Source organism: Ochotona princeps, chromosome 22, assembly GCF_030435755.1.
Source record: "Ochotona princeps isolate mOchPri1 chromosome 22, mOchPri1.hap1, whole genome shotgun sequence".
Lineage (NCBI taxonomy): Eukaryota > Metazoa > Chordata > Mammalia > Lagomorpha > Ochotonidae > Ochotona > Ochotona princeps.
This window is the reverse complement of record NC_080853.1, coordinates 20,675,072-20,695,670: the sequence shown is the minus strand read 5'-3', so window position 1 is coordinate 20,695,670 and position 20,599 is coordinate 20,675,072. Positions and strand designations below refer to the sequence as shown.

General features: G+C 52.1%; 1 protein-coding gene across 1 annotated transcript; it reads left to right on the top strand.

Moving 5' to 3' along the window:
- Positions 1-2,080: 2,080 nt before the first annotated feature.
- Positions 2,081-19,832, top strand: FKBP1A (FKBP prolyl isomerase 1A). Its single transcript, XM_004585687.3, has 5 exons — positions 2,081-2,240; positions 2,321-2,368; positions 14,750-14,862; positions 17,137-17,298; positions 18,769-19,832. The coding sequence occupies exons 1-4, from the start codon at positions 2,204-2,206 to the stop codon at positions 17,263-17,265; spliced, it is 327 nt and encodes a 108-aa protein (XP_004585744.1). The 5' UTR covers positions 2,081-2,203; the 3' UTR covers positions 17,266-17,298; positions 18,769-19,832.
- The last annotated feature ends 767 nt before the right edge of the window (positions 19,833-20,599 follow it).

Genomic DNA, 20,599 nt, shown 5'->3' with positions numbered 1-20,599 from the left:
ATCATCTATCTACTCCACAGTCCGATTTCTCTAAGTGGCAAGGACAGTGCCCTGGCTGGCCTCAGTGTCCCTGCTTCCCTCCTATCGGCCCAGAACTGCTGGTTTTCAGTTGGCCATGTGTTCACCCAGAATGAAGACCCTGAGATAACCACAGCTACATGTGGCCATACCACTCAGTTGCAGTCAGTGAGGCCAAAGATGCACACCTTCTCGGCCTTGCTCTTACAGGAAAGAGAAGGTGTCCCCCGCGAGCCTCTTTACTTCCTTTCCACCAGCTGGGACAAACCACGTGGGAGGGTTATCCTGGTTCCCATACCCCCATGGGAGCAGGCTCCCAAGGATGGAGTAGTCCACGGAGAAGCAGCCTGGGGAATCTCCACCTACACAGAACCACTTGCTTCCCAAGGTCACAGGAGACAGCCACTTCTGTTTCACTTCAACTATTGTCAGTGTGGTTTCTGTTATAGCCTCTGTTCCAGTGAACATTATAAAAAACAAAAACAAAATAATGTCAAAGCACTCACAAACTCACTGAGATTAGGGCAGGGGCATATAGGAGGGGAAAAATGTCAAAGAACGTCAGTTAAAATGGGTCACAGTTAAAATGTTACCCACAAGAGCAACACAGAGAAAGCAGGGAACGATCAGTCCACCACCACCCAGGTCCCAGGCTGCGTTGTAACACTCCCTCAGGGTCCCTGTGCCTCTAGTTGTACTACTCCTTTTGGTCCCATAAATATCTCTCTCTCTCTCTCTCTCTCTCTCTCTCTCTCTCTCTCTCTCTCTCACACACACACACACAGCTGGTCAACACCTTCAGAAACTGGCAAACTGGCTAATTCCAGGAAATGCTGCAACACGCTATAGGGTAGGCCAAGCAGCTCCATCACACAGCTTTCGTACAACAGGCCACATCTCACTGTCTTGCCATCCATCTGTGAGATGTGAAAGCTACAGGGATCTATGCGATCATTTGATTGTCCACCCTACCTCGGAATCTAATTCCTGTGAGGTCTTCCTGTGGCCTTCACTGCTGTAACCCCAATGCCTAGCACACAACATCACGGGGGTGAAAGGAAATGCCCCTCCAGCTCTCAAGGTTCACAGACCCGAACCAAGATGAGGTAGGGAAAAACGGAGTCAGAGTTATTAATATGCAAAAGGAGGCGTGGAAATCACAGCACAGTGAAAACTCACAGGAGTGCAACAGCTCCTCTCGCAGCCTAACATCAGGAGCTGACACAGGCCCTTTCTGTAGGGTCTGGGAGAAAAAGGAACTGTAGGTAATTGTGAAGGACTACAACAGTGATTGGGGACAACGGATATCCAGGAGCAAGAGAGAGATGAGCTTGTAGAAACAGTCTTCGACATTTGAATGAGCTCGGGGCTAGCGCGAGGTCTGCCCAGTGGTGGCTTCTCTCCTTTTTCTTGAGCTGATAATGGGAGTTAAGTGTAGGAACACAAGGAATGGAAGTAACTGGGTTGTGCCCTTTTCAGTCTGGCCCTCGTGTACATACAGGAATGCCAAGGAGACACTCCCTACCTCGGGTGGGCAGAAGCCCTATAAGCATTTCCTCCAGAGGAAATGTTTAGGATACCGGAAATTAAAGTCGTATTTGGGAGAGTATTGTTCTCTGGGCCCCAATGGCATACAATAGGTGTTCCAGAACATCTGTAATGTTTTCAATGAATCTGGGCCGAAGAGGACATGTACTCATTCAAGGCACTGTAAATACTGGCTCCTTCTCCAGTGACCAAAAGCAAAGTTGGGGCCCTTGACTATGCATTAATGCTCCTACGGTGCCCAGCAAGTGCACTGACTTTAGACAACTAGCCTCTTTACAGGATGACTGACTCGGGGCCTGGGTTATAAACCAGCTCCAAGGTGGCAACTGGCGGACCCCCACTTCCTCTTTCCAGAGGCGGAAACTTCGTTAAGCGCAGCACAAAGGCAGGTGCAGAGGGGGAAGCTGCATCCGGAGGCCTCGGGGCTTCCGGGCTTCCGGTCCCCCTCAACCCAAAGCCCTGGGTTTCCGGGACGTGCGCGCGCCGACGGGGCCGCGCACGCAGGGCGGGGCGTACGGGGGCGCGCGCGTGCGCAGCGACGCGCGGAGGGAAGAGCCGAGTCGCGGTGCTGCTGCCAGGTCCGCGCTCGGTGCACGCTGCCCGTCTCGCCGCCCGCCCAGCGTCCGTCGCCGCCGCCATGGGAGTGCAGGTGGAGACCATTTCCCCCGGAGACGGTGAGTAGCCGCGTGGGCGGACCCGGGTGCCGCCGCCGCGCGCATGCCGCTCACCGTGCCCGTCCGTCTTGTCTTTGCAGGACGCACCTTCCCGAAGCGCGGCCAGACCTGCGTGGTGCACTACACCGGTGAGTCTGGCGGGACTGGGGTGGGGAGCCCAGGCCTCACACCCCAGCCTGCGGCCGGCCGGCGCGGCCTGGGGGACCCGGGGTGTGGCGGCGGCGAGGCCCGCGTGGCCCGAGGCGGAGGCCTGGGCGGTGGCTGCGCCCCGGCTCGGGGCAGCCTTGGGCCTCCCGAACCCGGGAGGGTCCGAGCCGGCGGGTGCTGAGTGCTGACTGCGGGCGAGGCTTACCTAGCTGCCATTGTGCCCACTGCACAGATGAGGAAACTGAGGCTGGGGCGAGACAGTCATTTGCCCAAGGTCACACGCGATGCCGGACTGGTAGAGCCCTGGCCAGGGACCCCGGGGAGGGATGTGTAGCCTTTCCGTGCTCCAGCTGAAACCCTATCTCGCTTACGGGGAGTTGAGGAGGGCCAGCTGCCCCTCATCTCTCACAACTCAGAAACTCGCGGTGAAGAGGTGAGTGGCCAACTTCTCAAGTCATTTCTTGGGCTCAGCCAGGTCTGGGAGGAAATAGACCGGCCTGGTTCTATTCCTTGGCCCATTTTGAGTCCATTTTTAAATCCAAAGCAAGCCTCAGTGGCAGTGGTGGCGCAGGCTCCTGGAAAGCTGTCCCGCCCTTCTAGGAGCAGTGATCTTTGTCATGCCCATTTTAAAGACAGGGACCCTGGAGGCACCGGGAGGGTAGGCCAGAGCCCAGCCAGGATTCGGGCATTGGAATTGGATGTCTTGGGACCATCATTTTACTCCTTGCCCTTACAAGGTCCTCCTGGCCTGGAGGGGGGCGGAGGGGTTGAGCTGGCGCAGACTCCATGGCTGTTGGCCCTGGGAGGAGGGAGCGATTGGTGTAGCGCAGTTGTTGATATGAATAACCTTCCCCTCCCTCCTTCTCCCCCTTTCTCTCCCTCCCTGCCTTCCTCTGGTCCTCCTCCTCTTTCCTCTGCTTTTTGCTTCTCCCTTCCGCCCTTTTTCCTCCTCTGCCTCCTCCTGGGTGGTTCTGACCCAGCTGCCCAGGGATAAGCTCTGCCCTTCTCTCTCAGATCCTGGGGAGGGGAGGGAGGTCTGCAAGGAAAGGACTTTTACTGGGAAGGGACAAAAGGCAGCTCACATCCCCCCTGCCTGTGCCCCTTTGTGTCTCTGGCCCCTCTCCATGGGTAGAAATGGGAGCGGGAGGTGGAAGGAGTGGAGGACTAGAACCTTAAAAAGGCTGCCACTGGAGGGGGGCGTCTCTGGCTGTGAAAGAAACTGCAAAGGGAGTTTGACATTTCAATAGCAAAGCACCTGAGCCTGGGGCCTGGGCGGTCCATCTAGTGGAGGGAACACTTGATTCTGATGAGATGGATGAGGCCAGTTGCTGCAGAGGTGGGGTGAGTGGGCAGTTCATTCCAGTCCCCCATGGGGACTCGCGGGGTGAGGAGGTATCTGCTGCCACCCTCAGTTGGTAAGTGGCCTCACGAGAACCCCAGGGTGCTCAGTGATGTTGGTGCCCCCGACCCTCGCCTCCCTGTGTTCTGATGTGACTGGCCAGGCCCGACAGCAGCTGGGAGGCAGGGCCCCGGTTCACGGTGCCTGGCCCTGGGCAGGTGTCCCGTCCAGCATGTCTGGGGTGTCTGCTTAAGGGAACAGATGGCTGTGGGACTCTGAACCCCATCAGGCTCCCAGTGCCTCTTCAAGCCTGTGTCTGCCTCGCGGTGGCACCCACCCACATGTTCCCAGAACAGCAGCAGGGCCTGGCTGCATGAGCACAGAAAGCTCGCTCGCTCTCTTTTTAATTTCATTTTGATAAGCTCTACAAAGACGCCTTAGTGAGAAACCGGCTGTCTCCTGGTCACAGAGGGGACGGTCCTGGAGCCGCCGGGCAGGCGCCTTTGTTCCCCTGTGGGTGTGTGTGGGCCAGGGAGGGGGGTAGGTGCTGTGAGATCTCATCTGTAGCAGTAAAAGCCTTTTAAGTCACTGGGAACAGAATCATCTGCAGGGAACGGGAGCAGAAGGATGGTTATCATTAAGAGGCGAGAGTGGGAGGGACAGAGATGTCTTCAAAAGCAGGAAGCCCAGGAAGGGAGAGGGAAGTCCCATGGTGACCCTAGGGCTCCTCTGCTCTGCCTGACTGCCTCAGGTGTATGTTCCCTGTTGCTGCACACAGTGGAAGTTGCCTGTGTCTGCAGCCCACCCTGCCCTGCTCGGCTGTACTGGGCTCCATGTGAGAGTCTCATGTGGACCGCTGTGATGGTTGCAGGGCCTGAGAGGACCTCACGGGGTTGGGTTGGAGTCCTGTGAGTGTGCTGGTCACCTGGCCACATGATAGGGACGGATCCAGAGAAGGCAGCAAAAGCAGGGTGGTTCCAGTCTGTCCTCCACCATGCCAGGGTGCCAGCACTATTTCAGTGTTACCCTGTGGAGGTGTTAAGTGCCACTGGCGGCTGTGACCTCCAGCAGTGCATGGCATGGGAGTGAGCAAGGCCTCAGGGAGAGACCTGCCCTACCGGAGGTGCCTGAAGATGAGGTGGCACCAGCTAAGCATCTCCTAGGAGCATGGCCCTAGTAGGCCTTGCCATGGGAGTGTGTCCACCCAGGAAGTGCCTCAAGGATCTGAGGTTCCCACGGCCCCTCCCTGTCTCCGGAGCTGCGTCATCCTTGTGGTGGAGCATGCCCTGGCTCAGCTAGGTCTCAGTTCCTTTCAGATCAGCAGGCCACATGTCTGCCACCGTGAGCACAGCCTCAAGTGGATCGAAGTTCTTTTTTTATCCTGCTACAAGGTAGCTGGACGGCTTGTCCTTGGGATTGGGCTTCCAGCGCCCAGAATGCTCTGGATTCTGGCTGGGAAAAGCTGAGAGCTCCCCATCTCTAGGTCCAGAGCGCTGCTGAGCTTCCGGGCGGCTGTGGTCACTTCGCCTTGGCCTCTGTCCCTGAGTCTTTTGGCTATGTCCTCTGCTCCCTGCAGGATGTCTCTGTGCTGGTGAGGTGATGGGTGGGGAGAGGAGCTGAGGTGGCTTCCCCTGGCGTGGGGAGTCTTAGATGGGTGGGGCAGGCTGCCACATGCCTCTCTGGGTTGCTCTCTAATGGAGTCCCTTTTCCTTCCCCTAGCATTTGTTGAGTAGCAGCAATTACCAGGCACTAGAAACATGGCCAGTGAATTAGACAAACATGAAGGGGCTTAGTTGAGCCTGTGCCACATCAGGTAGTACCTGTCTTGGGAACATAAAGCAGAGTGCTGGAGGAGAATGGAGTTAGGTGCTTCTACTAAGGGTAGCTAGAAAAGGCTCTGGTGTTCACTCTTAAGGAGATTTCTCGGTGGCTTCTAGGGGAGAGTCTTGCAGGCTGAGGGGAGAGCTGGCACCTGCTCTGTGCACTAGGGAGCAGCAAGACAGAATAGGAGGGGACAGTGGTGCCTTGTTGATTGGTAGAGGGAAGTTGGATTTTCCCAACTCAGGTTGAAGCTCAAGGTCTTAAGCTGGTATGGATTTTAACCCCCTCCTTTCTGGCCATTGTGTGTGGACTGTTGTGGCAAGAGTTGGGGTGCTCAGGACTGAAGAAGGGAGTTCCTGACTATATGCAAAAGAGGGAGGGGGCTTTCATGTTTGCCCAAGGACTTCACTGATCATCTTGTATGCGCAAGGCACTGTTCTGTGTGCTGAGAAATGACAAGTAGAGAAAACAGCCCCTGCTCTCAGCTGATAAATATGACTAATAAGCAGGAATGTGTGTTAGCTAGTAAGTGGTTAAGGAAGGGGCAGGAAAAGGTTGGCAATTTAAATAAACCAGCAAAAGCCTCAAAGACAAAGTGACATTTGAGCAAAAGTGCAAGAGGTAAGAAAATGAATAATCCATGTTATTGAGCAAGAGCAGTTTTGGTGGTGGGGACAGCAAGTTCAAAGGCCTTGGGGTGGACACAGAACTTAAGAGTAACCAGGGGAGGCAGTTTTAAAAGGCCTTAGCTACTTTTCTGAGTGAGATGATAGGCCACAGCAGAATTCAAGCTGAGAAGTAGTGAGGTTGGAGACTTTCCATCTGGGTGTCATGTCAAGTTCAGACTAGGAGAGGAAGGACTGAAGCAGGGAGACGATGGAGGTCCAGGACTCAGGCCGTGACCTCCACCCAACAAAACACCTGTTCCTGCCGTTGCCAGCCAGCCGCTGGAACAGCGTTCCTCCTCCCCATACCTCCCCTGTGACATATAGCGGTGGGGCAGGGGGTTCTTACATTATGGTCAAAATGAAAGATGGAAGAACATGCCTACGATGCTGGAATCTTGGCTGTTCTCATCCGGGCCCTCCCTTTGAGAACATACATTGGGTACTAGAACCTAAAGGCCTTTACTGACATTCAGGAGCGTGCCCCTGCACATGGGAAATGAGCGGGCACTGGGTTGGGGCTCTCGTTGCCTCTTTGGGTGGCCTGTCAGCTGTTAGCACAACTTTGATACCTGAGGGAGCTCACTCTGAACGGAAGCAATTTATCTCTCTGCTCGTAGTCTGGGGACAGTCAGAATCAGGCTCCCTGCTTGTTCTGGTGTCACTGAGGGCGGTGGATGGCAGAGCACACACACAGGAAGCATTGCCGGGGGAGCCCTCTTCCCTGTGTGGTCTCTCCTGTCACAGCTTGTCGCAGTTACATCATGGGGAACCCACCTCAGAACCCCGGAGCGGGAGCCCACTGAAATGCAGCCACACAGGCCCATGGGGGCGGAGGGGTGGGGCATAAGGTTTGAATTCATACCTTCTACTTGCCTGCCTATAAAATCTTTCTGCCCATTCATGACTGGAACAAGTGGGTGGTTGGTATGTTAATGATCAAAGTGACGTGCTTCTCCAGATGTTTCGTTTCAGACTCAAACATAAATCATTTGCAGTGTCTTGGATATATGACTCTGTTAGAGTTTCCCATCCTAGTTGTTGGGAAAATCTAACTTTGGTTTTTTAAAAAGTAGCGCAAGGAGTGTTGAGGTCATCCAAATACCAGCCTTTCCAGATTTTTCAGATTGGTTTCTCTACACACACAGTGACCTCACTGGCGTGTAGCTGTTCTTGAGCAGTGTCTTTTCCTGACGTGCCTTGACTGTTCACGCTTGTCTTGGACTGATGTGACCTGTGCACAGAAACCACTGGCGGGAGCCGCTGCTGAGCTGAACACTGCTTAGTGGGCGCGTTGCTCTGGACCTCGCCTCCCTAGGCTCTGCGGGCCATGACAGTCAGGAGTCTGGCAGAACTGTAAAGTAGGAGGTGGTTGAAGGAGACTCTGGATCTAACAGGAGAAGAAGGAAGGGAAGCCAGCTAAACCTTTGTGGGAATGCACTATGGCTCCCTGTGCAGATCTGCGAAGATCTTGCGAAGCAGCAACAACTTTGGTTTTGTTGAGGTTGAAGCTTGGGGTGTTTTGTTATTTTATGTTGTTTTTATTGGAAAGGCAGATTGACAGCAAGGAGAAACAGAAGGCTCTTCCCTCTAGAGGCTTACTCCCCAAATAGCAGCAACAGCTGGAGCTGAGCTAATCTGAAGCCAGGAGCCAGGCGCTTATTCTGGTTCTCCCACATAGGTGCAGTTCCCAAGGCCACAAGCAGGGCACTGGATGGGAAGTGGAGCAGCGGGGATACCCTGGTGCTCTTATGGGATCCCAGCACTTGCAGAAGGAAGATTAACGGATTAACCAGTTAACCCATAGTGCCGGGCCCATTTTGTTTGATTTAGGTTTAGGTTATTGTTCTTTTAATATTTTTAAAACATTTATTTTTATTTAAGAGGCAGACGAACAGAAAGAGGAGAGACAGGTGGAATGATCTTCCATCCACTGGTCCATTCTGCTGGACTGTGCTGAGGCCAGGAGCCCGGAGCTGCTTCTGGGTCTCCCAGATGGGTGTAGGGGGTCTAAGGACTTGGGCCATCTTCTGCTGCTTTGCCAGGTATATTAGCAACAAGCTCGATGGGAAGCAAACCAGTCGGTACTTGAACCAGTGTGCATGTTGGGATGCCAGCACTGCAGGCTTACATTTTGCCTTTTGTTTCCTGTGAAGCACTGTCTTGAAGGTCCCAAGAATCAGGACAGCCATTGTGAGATTACCTGTGAGGTTCCTCTTACCATTTAGGAAATAAGGCCTAAATGTGGAAGCCTCTTGTTTAAAAATCATGCAGCTGAAACAAGTCCAGAAGTGTTTGAGTACCAGTATTGCAAGTGCCAAGGGCTGAGCCCAGAGCCACAGGGACAAAGAACTGATTCCCAGTCTGTGACCTCGAGCTGCATTCAGTCCAGAGAGTCAAGAATTCATCCCTGAAATCAAGAAAGCAGAGCTAGAAGCAGGGCTTACAGTGCAGTGAGTTAAGCTGCCACTTGCAATGCCTGTGGAATGCTAGTTCAAGTCCCAGTTGGTCTACTTTGTGTTGATGGACCTGGGAAAGCAGTGGGAGATTGCCCAAGTGCTTGGGCTCCTGCACCCACGTGGAAGACCTGAATGGAGTTGGCCTGACGCAGCCCTGGGCGTCAGGGCCATTTGGGGAGTGATCCAGTGGTTGGAGGATCTCTGTCTCTCCTTTTATCTCTTGCTCTGCTTTTGAAATTAAAAAGTGTTACAAATATTTAAGATGAGGGTCTTCTCCAGGAGGTTCTCAGTTGGGAGGTGTAGTCTGCAGTCAGAAATGAAATTGATCCCTGCTGCCAATGGAAGGCAGCCCAGGCATGTCTGCGCTGTAACCTAGCTGGCCTCCTCTGCAGCGCGTGCTTTCTCTAGGAAATGATGGCACTTGCATGGCAGGCAGTCGCACGTTCAAGTGTTCCAGGTCCTGGCAGAAAGATCTCCAGAATTAGAGTGGAGCAGCCACTGGGAATTGACCTGCAGCCTGCTTTCCCCAAATAAGAGTGGGACTTCTCATCTATTGCCAGGGTCGCTGGAGGAGCCAGATGTGCACAGGATGTTCCCATCTGGCTCCTCCATGTGCCATCTGGTTCCCATGTGCCGCTGCTGACTTCCTGTTTTTATTGAGGCATGATGGGTAGCCAGTAAACAGCTCATGTATACATTTTTTCACATTTTAGGATCTTTTTGTCCCCCTGTGGAGCTCTTCCTATCTCCGCTCCTTACTGCTGCTTTCCTGTCCATGTAGATTAGTTTGTATTTTCTCAAGTTCTGTGCTGATGAAGTCATCTGGCGTGTGCTGTTGCCTAGCTTCTTGTCACCCAATGTAATTTTGAGATTTGTTTACATCTTCCATGCATCCATACTTCATTTTTATTGTGGAATAATTTTCTCTATGTGGATATAGCTTATTTATCCATTTGCCAGTTGGTGATTTGGGTTGGTTTCTTTGAAGATGTGTGTGAGTCTTGGTATCAACATTGCCTGTGTCTTCTTGCAGGCAAGTCCATAGGAATAGAGTGACTGGGTCATACCGGAGGTGTGTGTGAGCTACCCCACGTTTTCTAGGATGACTCCTACATTGTCTCCTGCCTGCAGTGGGACCTGAGTTTCAGCTCACTCACATCCTCCCCAGTGCCTCATGTGGTCCATCGCTAGTTTGCCTCCTTCCAGTCCCCAGTGTTGGTTCTCCTGGCAGTTCCACTTGCATTTGGTGATGAGGGAGAATGTTGAGCGTCTTCCTGTGCTGCCCTGCCTGTCCTCTCGCTGAGTGAAGGATCTGCTCACAAATCCTTTATGCTTTGCAGAAGTTTTCTCTTCATCTGTGGCTTATCTTTCCCATCTATAAATGGTGTTTAAGCACAGAATTTTTTAGTATTGATGCAGTTCAGGTTATTTTGTGGATTTTTGACGTAATCACAAAGATTTCCCTATGTCTTTCAGAAGTTTTTTGGTTTAGCATTTACATGGTGGTGTGTGGCCCATTTTGAATCAGTATGTGTTCTTAGAAGTTAGTTGGGAGCAGTCTGGCCTTGTCTCCCCAAGTGACCAGAATGGCCGGTGCTGCACTGATCTGAAACCAGGAACCAGGAACTTCCTCTTGGTCTCCCATGTGGGTGAGAGTCCCAAAGCATTGGGCCTTCTTCGACTGCTTTCCCAGGTCACAAGCAGGGAACTGGATGGGCAGTGGAGCTGCCGGGACCAGAACCTGCACCCATATGGGATCCCGGCATGTTCAAGGTGAGGACTTTAGCTGCTATGCCACCGTGCCAGGCCCAAAATAAATAAATCTTTAAAAAAAAAAAAAAAAGCAAAACTGGGTTGCTAGAATGTGTGCACTTAATGGGTGCTTGCTGACCATTCTAGGCCGGCCTCAGAGAACCCCGAGGATGGAAGGAAGATCATCGAAGAGCTCACCATGTGGCCTTCCATCTCAGGATTTGCTGCCCTTTGTCATGGGTGCCCAGTGTGTCAAAAAACAATGTTCAGGGCCCAGTGCAGGAGCTTAGCAGCGAAAGTCCTCGCCTTGCATGCACCAGGATCCCATATGGGTGCCGATTCTAATCCCAGCAGCCCCACTTCCCATCCAACTCCCTGCTTGTGGTCAGGGAAAGCAGTCAAGGACGGCCCAAAGCCTTGTGACCCTGCACCCGTGTGGGAGACCCGGAAGAGGCTCCTGGTTTCTGACTTGAGATTGGCTCAGCTCCGGCCATTGCAACCACTTGGGGAGTAAGGATGAAAGATCTTCCTGTCTGTAATGTTCAGCTCGTTTGTCTGGGTTATTATCCTTCTGCTTTTACTGCCAGCCAGCTAATTCCCACTTTAGATAATCATCCTGCTTCCCCCCTTCCTGTGTCCCTTCCTTCCTGTGCTGGTTTCTCACTGCCACCTACAAGGTAGGAAAGCTCCCTTTCCAGCATAGGCTTGTCCCATGGCATCCACTGAATCCTGTGCTATCCTGAAACTCTTGGGCTTCAGGGAAGTGCCTTAGTGAGGCCTAAGGCCCCCAGCCGTCACCACCACCCAGTGTAGATTCCCTGTGTAGATTGCTCCTTCCGAGGAAGTAGATGGGGTTGATATTGCGTGAAGACTCCCAGGCTTGGCACCGGCTGGTATCCCCACCTCCAGGCTGGCTCCACAGCAGGTGGAGGCTGCGTCCTGCTCAGGTGGCTGAACCATCCCTCCAGGCAGAGCAGCACTGATGGGTGACATCGGACAGTTGTCTGGCACAGTGTTGGATCAGGAATAAAAGGAAGGGGTCAGCATTCTCTCAGTGCCCAGTGCCTTTCATTGCAATCCTGTGACCCTGCATGGGTTGAGGCTGGGTTCAGAATTGGCAAGAAACAGGTGTGTGTGGTTTTTTCTGTTGTTGGTTTTTTGTTTTTTGTTTTTTGTTTTGGTAGACACATTGTTTTGTTTTTTTTTTACTGTGTGTTATAGCCTATTAGTATGTTAAGACATAAATTGTGTGTCATTGTGTTCTTTCTTTCAAAGATTTATTTAGGTACAGATAATGCCACTGCCTGTGGTGTTGGCATCTCTTGAGTGCCAGTTCATGTTGCAGCTGCTCTACTTCCAATCCAGCTTCCTGTTGATGGCCTGGGAAAGCAGCTGAACATGGTCTAAGTGCTTGGGCCGCTGCCACCCACTTGGCATACCTGGCTCTTGACTTCTAGCCCCAGCTGTTGTGGCCATCTGGGGAGGATAACAGCCAATCTCTCTTTGTGTAACTTTAATTTTGAAATAAATACATCTTTATTTATCTGAATGGCAGAACAACAGAAAAAGAACAACAGCCATCCACTGGTTCACTTCCCAAGTGTCTGCAGTAGCTAGGGCTGGACCAGGCCATAGCCAGGAGCCAGGAACTCCATCCATGAATGGCCGGGTTCCAAGCACTTGGGTTATCATTTGCAACCCTCACAGGTGCATCAGGTTTGGAAGCAAGAGTAGCTGCGACTTAAATCATTACTGTAATGGGGATGCTGGCATCACAAGCAGTAGTGTGGCACACCACACCCAGTGCCATCCCTGAGCATTAAGGAGCAGTTTTAGATTCCCAATAACACTGAAAGTAGAGATTTCCCATGTGTCCCCTGGCCCTTTGTGCACATGGCCTTTCCCATTAACCAAATCCCATAGCAGCACGAAACACATGTTAAATGCATGACCCTCTGCTCTCCCAGCCCTGAAGCTGACCTTGAGGTTGGACAGTCATGTACTTCATGACCTTGAACACCACTGTTTTTACTGCCCTAAAAACCCTTTCTGTTCCCTGTAGTCATTCCTCCCTCCTGGTGACTACTGATATTTTTTTAAGTTAAATTATTTATTTGAAAGGCAGAGTAACAGAGAGAGCTTCCATCTGCTCGTCTTCTCCCCAGATAGCTACAACAGTCAGAACTGGGTGAGGCCAATGCCAGGAAACTGAACTCCATCCTGGTCTCCCACATGGGTGACAGGGCCCAAGTATATCTTCCTCTGCCTTCCCAGGTACATCAGGAGGGAGCAGATGGGAAGTAGAGTGGCCTGTTCTGAAGTAGGTGGTCCGATACGAGATGCCGGCATTAGAAGCAGTGGCTTGGTCACTGAGACACAGTGCTGGTGCCACCACTGATCTTTTTGTTACTCTATAGTTTTTGGTTTTGAAGCAAGGTTTCCACATCTCAGGATGTAACTGGAGCTGCTACAGGGCATTGGCTTGACCACCTCAGGGTCACACGGTGGCTGCTGTGACTGCATGCACGCTCCATGACATCCAGCTGGAAGGCAGGACAGGAGCCTTTGTCCTGGGTGCCTCTTTTTATCAGGAAGGGTGGACTTCCTGGAAGACTCCAGGAAACTTCGCAATGGGTGAAGTAGTGCCTAAATTGAGTAGATCTTAGTGTTCAGATGGATTCCTGTCACCAGCTCACACTGATCCTGGCAAAGGGAAGACTTCGATTGAGTCTGGTTCATTTCCTGGCCCAGGCTGTCAGCTGCCCCAGGAGAGCTGAGTGGATGTTCCCCTAGAAAAAGATCAGTCAAGACCACAGCGTAGTTCTAGGGCTCCTGTGGACTGGGGTTCTCCGGCTTTTGCAGACGGTTCAGGACTCGGCGCTAGGGCTGCCCTCACATGTCAGCCTCCTGCTATGATATTTCCTCACCTGCTGCCTTGCCTGTCAGATCTGGGGGGAAATCCTGGGCTCCAGCCCAAGGTCTGTTCCAAAGAGTACGGACCAGAAAAAGGATCTTCCGGGTTTTCAATCTCTTTTGTGGCTCAAAGTCCCTCTTAGGCTAATTAAAGCCTTTTGCTAGAGCCAGGCCTGACTCCTTGCCGGCTTTGGGCAGCATGCACAGCCCAGGAGTCGATTTCCTCATGGCGGTTACAAGGAGCAGTGTCCTGAGGCTGTGTGGGAAAGCTGCTGGCTGGGCCTGGGAGAGGATTGTTCTAAGGATTGGGGCTGTTCATTGTCTGCCATCACCCTCCATGTATCTGACCAGGGTCAATGAGGTATGTGCAGTGGGGACCATGGCCAGGGAGACCTGTTCTCTCCCAGCTTTTCTTGCACTCTGCAGGCTCGGCCATCTGTCCTGTCTTTCAGCTAGTCTTACTGTTTTGTGATAAAGGAATGGGCTCCACATATCCTTGCTCCCCACTTCCCGATCATGCTCCGGGTTCTGCCCTGCCTGGGAGCAGGGCCAGGCCCTTTCTCCCTGTCTCCTCAGCTCCTAACTCCAGGCTCCGGGTTCCGGTCAACATCGGTGCCTGTTTGTCCAGGACATCCGTCTCCCCACCTGCTTTCTTGGGACAGCGGCACTGCCGCCACTCCCCCACCCTCATTTCCTATTTTGTTGAAGTCCGCGGGGTCTGGTGGCTGTGATAACGCTCTCGGTTCCTCTCTGCTTCTGGGTGGAGACTGTGTCATGATTTCCCTCCTCCCCTAAACACACAGATGGCCCCACAACACAGTGCTGTTTTGATGCGCCTTCAGTTTGTGTCTATCGTGTCTACAGCTGGCTGGCCCAGCCACTCTCCCATCGGGCTCTCCGTTTTCCCAGAGGATAAGAACACTTTAAGATTTCTCTGCCTGAGGGGCCCAACCTTGGGCTGTGAAACCCTCAGCTGCAGCCCTCCCTGGGACTAAGTGGCTCTCCTGTCCCTGGGGAGCAGCAGCATGGACAGGCTCATTCTAGAACCCAGAGGAGAAGGCTGAGGCTGGCTAGTGGCGGAGGGGTGTGTCCCAGCAGGACAGAGTCAGGGCAGTGGGTCAGGCATCACATCCTGAGGGGTGTCGCTTCTTGCTTTCAGACCAGGGCAAGCTGGAAGGCTGCAGTTCTTAATCAAGGAGGAAACCCACAGAGACTACCTGTCCGTGCTACTCCACTCTGCTTGGCGGGGTGGGCAAATGGCATCCACAGTGCTCCTTAGGTGCCTGGGACGTACCCCCTGGCACAGTGCAGGCTGGGAAGGGAGCGCCGCCGGAGCAGCTGCTGCTGCTCTTTAAGCTGCCCAGTCTGTGCCTTCCTCCTCATTACTCATGTTACATCTGCCCTTTTTCACAGGGATGCTTGAAGATGGAAAGAAATTCGATTCCTCCCGGGACAGAAACAAGCCCTTTAAGTTTATGCTGGGCAAGCAGGAGGTGATCCGAGGCTGGGAAGAAGGGGTTGCCCAGGTATGGTCTTGGTGTGTTTCCTAGGATCTGCCTTTTAAATTACTTTTGAACATTTAAAAAGTGATTCCAGAAAATCAAAAGAGGTATAATAAAGGCAGATTCTTATCCTGATCCCTCTGCCCATCATGCTGGCAAGTAATGCCTGTTGGTAGAGTTGTTTGTGCTGTGGTGGTTCTTTAAGCCTACCTACAGACACATAGTCCTGTTTTTCCTCTGTAAATACACACTATACGCATCCTTCCATTTTGACACCTTCTGTCCCAGCACAGAAGAATGGGCCTGGATTTGTCTGGCCAGTGCCCTTCTGATGGGCATCTGGATCATGTTCCACGTTCTGCTGCAGTGTTAGGGGACCGGGACTCACCTCGTGTGACTTTATTTTCCCTGCATGCAGGTGTTGCCATAGGCTGAACTTGGTGTGCACCGTGCCTTGAAGGTACTTGCCCAGTCAGGACAGGAAGGGACCATCTCCCCTCCTCCCCCAGCTCCTCCTGGTAGGCTTTTGGCCTAAGGGCAGTTTTAGTGAGAAATGACAGCTTGGGGTCACCTTGGTTTGCTTCATACTGTCCACACTGTGTCAGGCCATATGGGAAGGGTCATCTTTGGGACAAAGTCATTTTGTTTGTCTTGAGTGTTTCCTCACCTCCTGCCTTTCCAGTTGCAGAAGCAGCTGTTGTGCTGCCAACCCTAGAGAATTCCCAGGAGAAGGAGAAGACAGGGGTCCCTGGGAAGTCCAGCTAAGTCTCACGCTGTGCTGCCTTAGCTCCACCAGGAAAGGGAGATTTTGGCCTGAGACCCAGGGGGCTTTTTGGGGTGTTTGGCTTGTGGGTTGCCAAGGGTATTGACCACCCGCCACAGAAAATTGGGAATCTAGCAAGATGAAAGATTTTTGTCTCTGTTTCCCAGAATACACAAAGTCCTACTTACTCTACAAATGTCACGGAATTTCATCCAAATAAACCTCTAGGCTTTCAGGAGCCTTCTGGGCGCCTGGGTTTCTGCCCCTGTAGGGCAGACTGGCAGTGCAAGGCAGGGGACCCGTGTGGTTTACATCCCCTGGGACACCTGCCCAGCTTTTTTTACCTTGTCTCATCCCTCACACCAGCCGTTGTCCACGCCACATCCCTTCTGCGACTGTTCCAGCACTGAACAATAATGTGTTGTGTGGGCTGAGTGCTGTCGCGGCCATCGAGGTAATGTTATCAGCATGTGAAGGCTTGATGAGGTGTGACGGAGAGAGGGGCAGGTGTCTGTGCTCCTGTCAGCCCAGGGCTTTGGAGCTCATTCACAGCCTTGTCCAATGTGAAGGCAACTTACTTCCATTGAGTATTTGCTCAGCAAATGAATGAAAAGCCCAGGAAGGGAGGGTTATCCTGTTCCTTTTCTCTTGATTTGACCTGCAGTTTGGTTTTCCCTATGCTATCTGTTTATGCAGTAGGTAGAAATACTTTCACAGATGGTAGCATGTTGTACATAATTTATCTCAAAATCATAGCCTCGAAATTATTTTAATGGCTCATGATTATAGAATACAGTCAAGTTAATTCAACACATGCCTTCAGTGTGAAGATCAAGCTATGTTAGCATGTCCGTCTCTTTCAGCATTTCGTTTTCATTTGAAAGGTGGAGTTACAGAGAGAAGGAAAGACAGATCTTCCGCACCTCTGGTTCACTACCTAAGTGGCCACAATGGCCAGGAGCCAGGAGCCAGGAGTTTCTTCTGGGGCCTCCTACATGGCTTTAGGGGCCCAGAATTGAGCCATCTTCCAATGCTTTCCTGGGCCATAAGCAGGAAGCTGGATTGGAAATAGAGCAGCCAGGACACGAACCAGCACGTGTATGGGTAAAAGCTTAGCTTAGGATGCCATAACACCAACCATAGCACTTTGCCATTTTACACAAGGGACCTAAGCATGCATGGATTTTGGTCTCTGTGGGGTCCTAGAACCAGTCCTGTGGGTACCAAGGGACAAATGGCTGTGTTTCTTAAGGAGAGGTCTGGGGTAGCAGACCATTCACTGAAGGGTGAGACAGTGAGTCTGCTGGAGTGTTAGCAGACTCACTGAGACCTGGGTGGGAAGGTGGGAGGGCCTGACGTGTCAGTGAGGGATCTGAAGAGCGTTTAACTTCCCTTGGTCTCTTGGAGTACAGTGTAGCAACATGGCATCTGCCAGCCTGCTGCAGTCGCTGCTGTGGCTGTGGCTATGCAGGTAAGCGGCTCTGCTTCACAGCCGGGACACCCAGCTGAGGCTTTGTTTCTTGTTCTCTTCACAGATGAGTGTGGGTCAGAGGGCCAAACTGACCATCTCCCCAGATTATGCCTACGGTGCCACTGGCCACCCAGGCATCATCCCACCTCATGCCACTCTCGTCTTTGACGTGGAGCTTCTAAAACTGGAATGACAGGAATGGCCTCCCCTAGCTCCCTGTTCTTGGGTAAGGAAACTTGATGCTGAAGGGCTGTAACCTTCCTGGCTTTCCCCACGTTGGATGAGTTGCAGTACTTTCTTCCCATGCACTCTTGCTCAATGAGCATCTCATCAGTTTATCCATGTGAGCACGGAATCCACCAGTGGGTCATGGGGAGTAAGGGGTGGCCCCCTAGAGATGGCAGCAGCGTGTCTGCCTCTATCCAGCCTAGATAAGGAGTTGGGGGCCAGGGGCCGAGACAGTAGTGGCATGTTTGCATGTACAAAGCTTAGAGTGTTGAGGGTCAGAGGCCATGGAAACAAGCCCAAGGGTTAGTGCCAGCATTTTAGTTCTTGGGAAATAGGACTGCGCTCTCCTGTATTTCCTGAAGCTAGTAAGAGAGCACCTCTGACAGGCATATGCTGTCCTCCTGTGGGCGGCTCTCCCATCCACATGGTTCATGGTCACTGCCCATCAGATAGCACAGAGCTGCTGCTATTTTGGTCCACTTGTCTCAGGGAGTGAGCCCAGAACACCCGTAGCAAGCAGGACGGCTTACCAGTCATAGGAGTGGCAAGGATGCTCTTGGGTCATACAGCCCAAGTCAGCCTTCCTGTGTCGTGGGGGTAGAAACTGAGGCCCAGGGAAAAAAACTTACTCAAGGTCACATGCAGGCACTGGAGAGCTAGGGAACTTGACCCATTTCCTGGCTGCTTGTTCTTCCCTCATGTCTTAGGAAAGCAAACCTTGTGTCCTGGTGACACATGGCCCTTTGTGTTAGTCGTTGAAGCACAGACGTGATATCGTCATCCTTGTTCAGGCTGGCCCAGCCTTTATCTCTCTCCCTCCTGCCCCGGCACTAGGGGCCGGAGACGGTCTGGGGGAGAATATGTTTTTGCAGCAAGCAGTTGTTGGCCTGACAGTGTCAGAGCTGCCAGTGACTTTGTCCTGTTCTGGCTATCTTTAGTGACGGCTTTTTGTTAGCTTTAAGGAAGTGGGTTGTTTGAACTTGGGGAGGGGATGGAGGAGATTGTCTCAGGGTTGGCATGGCTTGGGAATAGGTTTTCTGTGAGCCTGTGGGATGGAGACAGGAGAGAGAGAGGCTGCTTCTCCCATTGACCTGGCCCTCCTACCCACTGCCAAAGGGCTGACAGACACCGAGGCAGGGCTGTGGTTCTGAGCACACTTGAGAGTCACCAGCATAGCTTTCAAAAATCAGTCACTGTTGGGGGCGGGGTGGATACAGTCACTAGGATGTTTCAAAACTCCCTGGTGACTCCTGGCTGTTGGAAACCTTATGATTCCAGGAAACTTCAGGCATGGGCGACCTCCTCAGATGGACCTCTCCTGAGGCTTAAAACAAGAAAAAGCAAAGCCTCTGGCCCATGTGTTGTCTGACTGGTCAGCCAGATCTAGATCTGTACGGCAGCTAGCATTAGGTCTGTCCTGCCAAGAATACTGACTTGCTGCAACTCGCTCATGTTTTGTCCCTAACAGATCTGCCATGAAGGGGTCTGGTGCTCCAGGCACGTGCACACGAATCCATCGGAGCTTTTCCTGCGGTTCCACTAAGCCCTCTGTACAAACAGCAGCCCGACTGAATGTGTTCTGTCCCTCGGCTTTGCTTCTCACACCCCTACTTCCTCTCCCCTGCCTCTTTGTATGTGTGGTCACCTAAAGTGTACACCATAAACCTCAAGTGGCTCGTTTTATTTTGTTCTCATTTTGGGGAAAAGATTGTTTCCGTTTTGGGTCTAGGTTTCCAATGAAGAAGTGGTCAGGTATCAACAGCACAGTGGTAGGTCAACTTCAGTGCAGGAGTTGGTGTTGGGTGACAGGGTTTGCAAGAGTCTTTATTTTTATTTTTATTTTTTGGTTGGGATTTGTATCTATTATGTATTAGGCAGCCTTGCTGCAGCACTGCCGGGGCTGAATGAGTCTCCCACGTGAGACACGTCCTCGGGTTAGATTAACATGCTGCCCAAACTGGAGTGGGGACAGGGGAGCCTTCGCCTGCACAGCCCCTGCCCAGCCTCCTGAAGCTACTCTGCCTTTGCCACCTGACCGCGTCCCTGCAATGCTGGACACTACAGGTACCTGTCCCTGGCCAGCAGGGACCTCTGAAGCCTTCTATGCGACCTGGCTGACCTTTTTTTCCCCTCACATCCTGTGGTTTTTCTAGTGGATTTTCAGAACTTTTATAATCTCCAAAATATCCAGACTCCAACACTTGCTAAATTTTAATAAACTTCAATTGAAAGTTTAAATTGAAGGTGCTGTTTATAGCCCATCACCCAGTGAAAGCCCGGCCATCACAACACATCCTTGAGTGTTCTCCTGAGAAAGTGATGCTGGTCATCGCAGCTTCAGCATCTCCCGGGGTTTGATGCTTGCCTCTGCTGATCTCAGCGTTCCTGGCTCTTCCTCCCAGCTCTCACCCCCATCTGCTGTCCTGTGTAGTGATGTGGTGAGAAACTGTTGCAGCACCCCTTCCCTCTGGCACTACATGTGAGTTTCCAGTTTTATTATTGCAATAAAATGCTTTATGCTGGCTTTTCTCAGCTCTGTGTCATAGTGATTTCCTTCCATCCCTACCGCTGCCATTTGGTGCAGGGGACTGAGTTGGGCTGTTGAGCAGTGGGGATGCAGGGTTCGAGACAGTGACCTGTGGAAGAACTGTAGCAGTGAATAGCTTTACTCAGTGGCCACTCTGGGATGAGAAAGGAGGGGGCACCCTCTCCTCACTAGCCACTGTCAGGAGGATCTATTACAAACAAGCAGGAAGTTGCTGTGCAGTGACAGGAGCACCCGTCAAGGTGCAGGTTTAATTTAATGTTGCTTTGTGACTCCTGGAGTACAGAGGCCTGCTGGGAGCATTCCCCAGTGCTTATGGTAGCTTCCCTGCTCACCTCTCTTCTGCCCTTGCTGAGTGTGGCGGTGAAGTGTTACCACACCCTTGTGTCACAGAGCTAGCATCTTTTGTCATGTTTCAGAGATAGCTGACATCACTGCACACACATGCCCAGGCGTATCAGTGCACAAGTGCTTGTTCACACTACTACAAACAGTTGGGCTTCGTCATCTGGGAGACCCCATTATACTCTTCCTTAGTCCCTACTGCACCCCACCCCCACTGAGGCAACAGTTGTTGCCATTTTTCCCACCATAGATTATGGCTGCCTTTTCTAGAGGGTAACTTAACTAACATTCCACACCCTGGCCCTCTTGCACTTGGTGTTGTGCCTTCACCCAGACACAGAGGGAAGCTGTTCATTTTTACTGAACTTCAAGTTCAGTAAATGCTCTGGATCAGGACATTGATGGGCAG

What these genes read in the sequence shown, in the direction of transcription:
- FKBP1A (XM_004585687.3), top strand. Translation starts at nt 2,204, where the DNA reads ATGGGAGTGCAGGTGGAGACCATTTCCCCCGGAGACG. An exon ending in GACCATTTCCCCCGGAGACG is followed by an intron (nt 2,241 to 2,320) that starts GTGAGTAGCCGC and finishes TTGTCTTTGCAG; the next exon opens with GACGCACCTTCCCGAAGCGC. An exon ending in GGGAAGAAGGGGTTGCCCAG is followed by an intron (nt 14,863 to 17,136) that starts GTATGGTCTTGG and finishes TTCTCTTCACAG; the next exon opens with ATGAGTGTGGGTCAGAGGGC.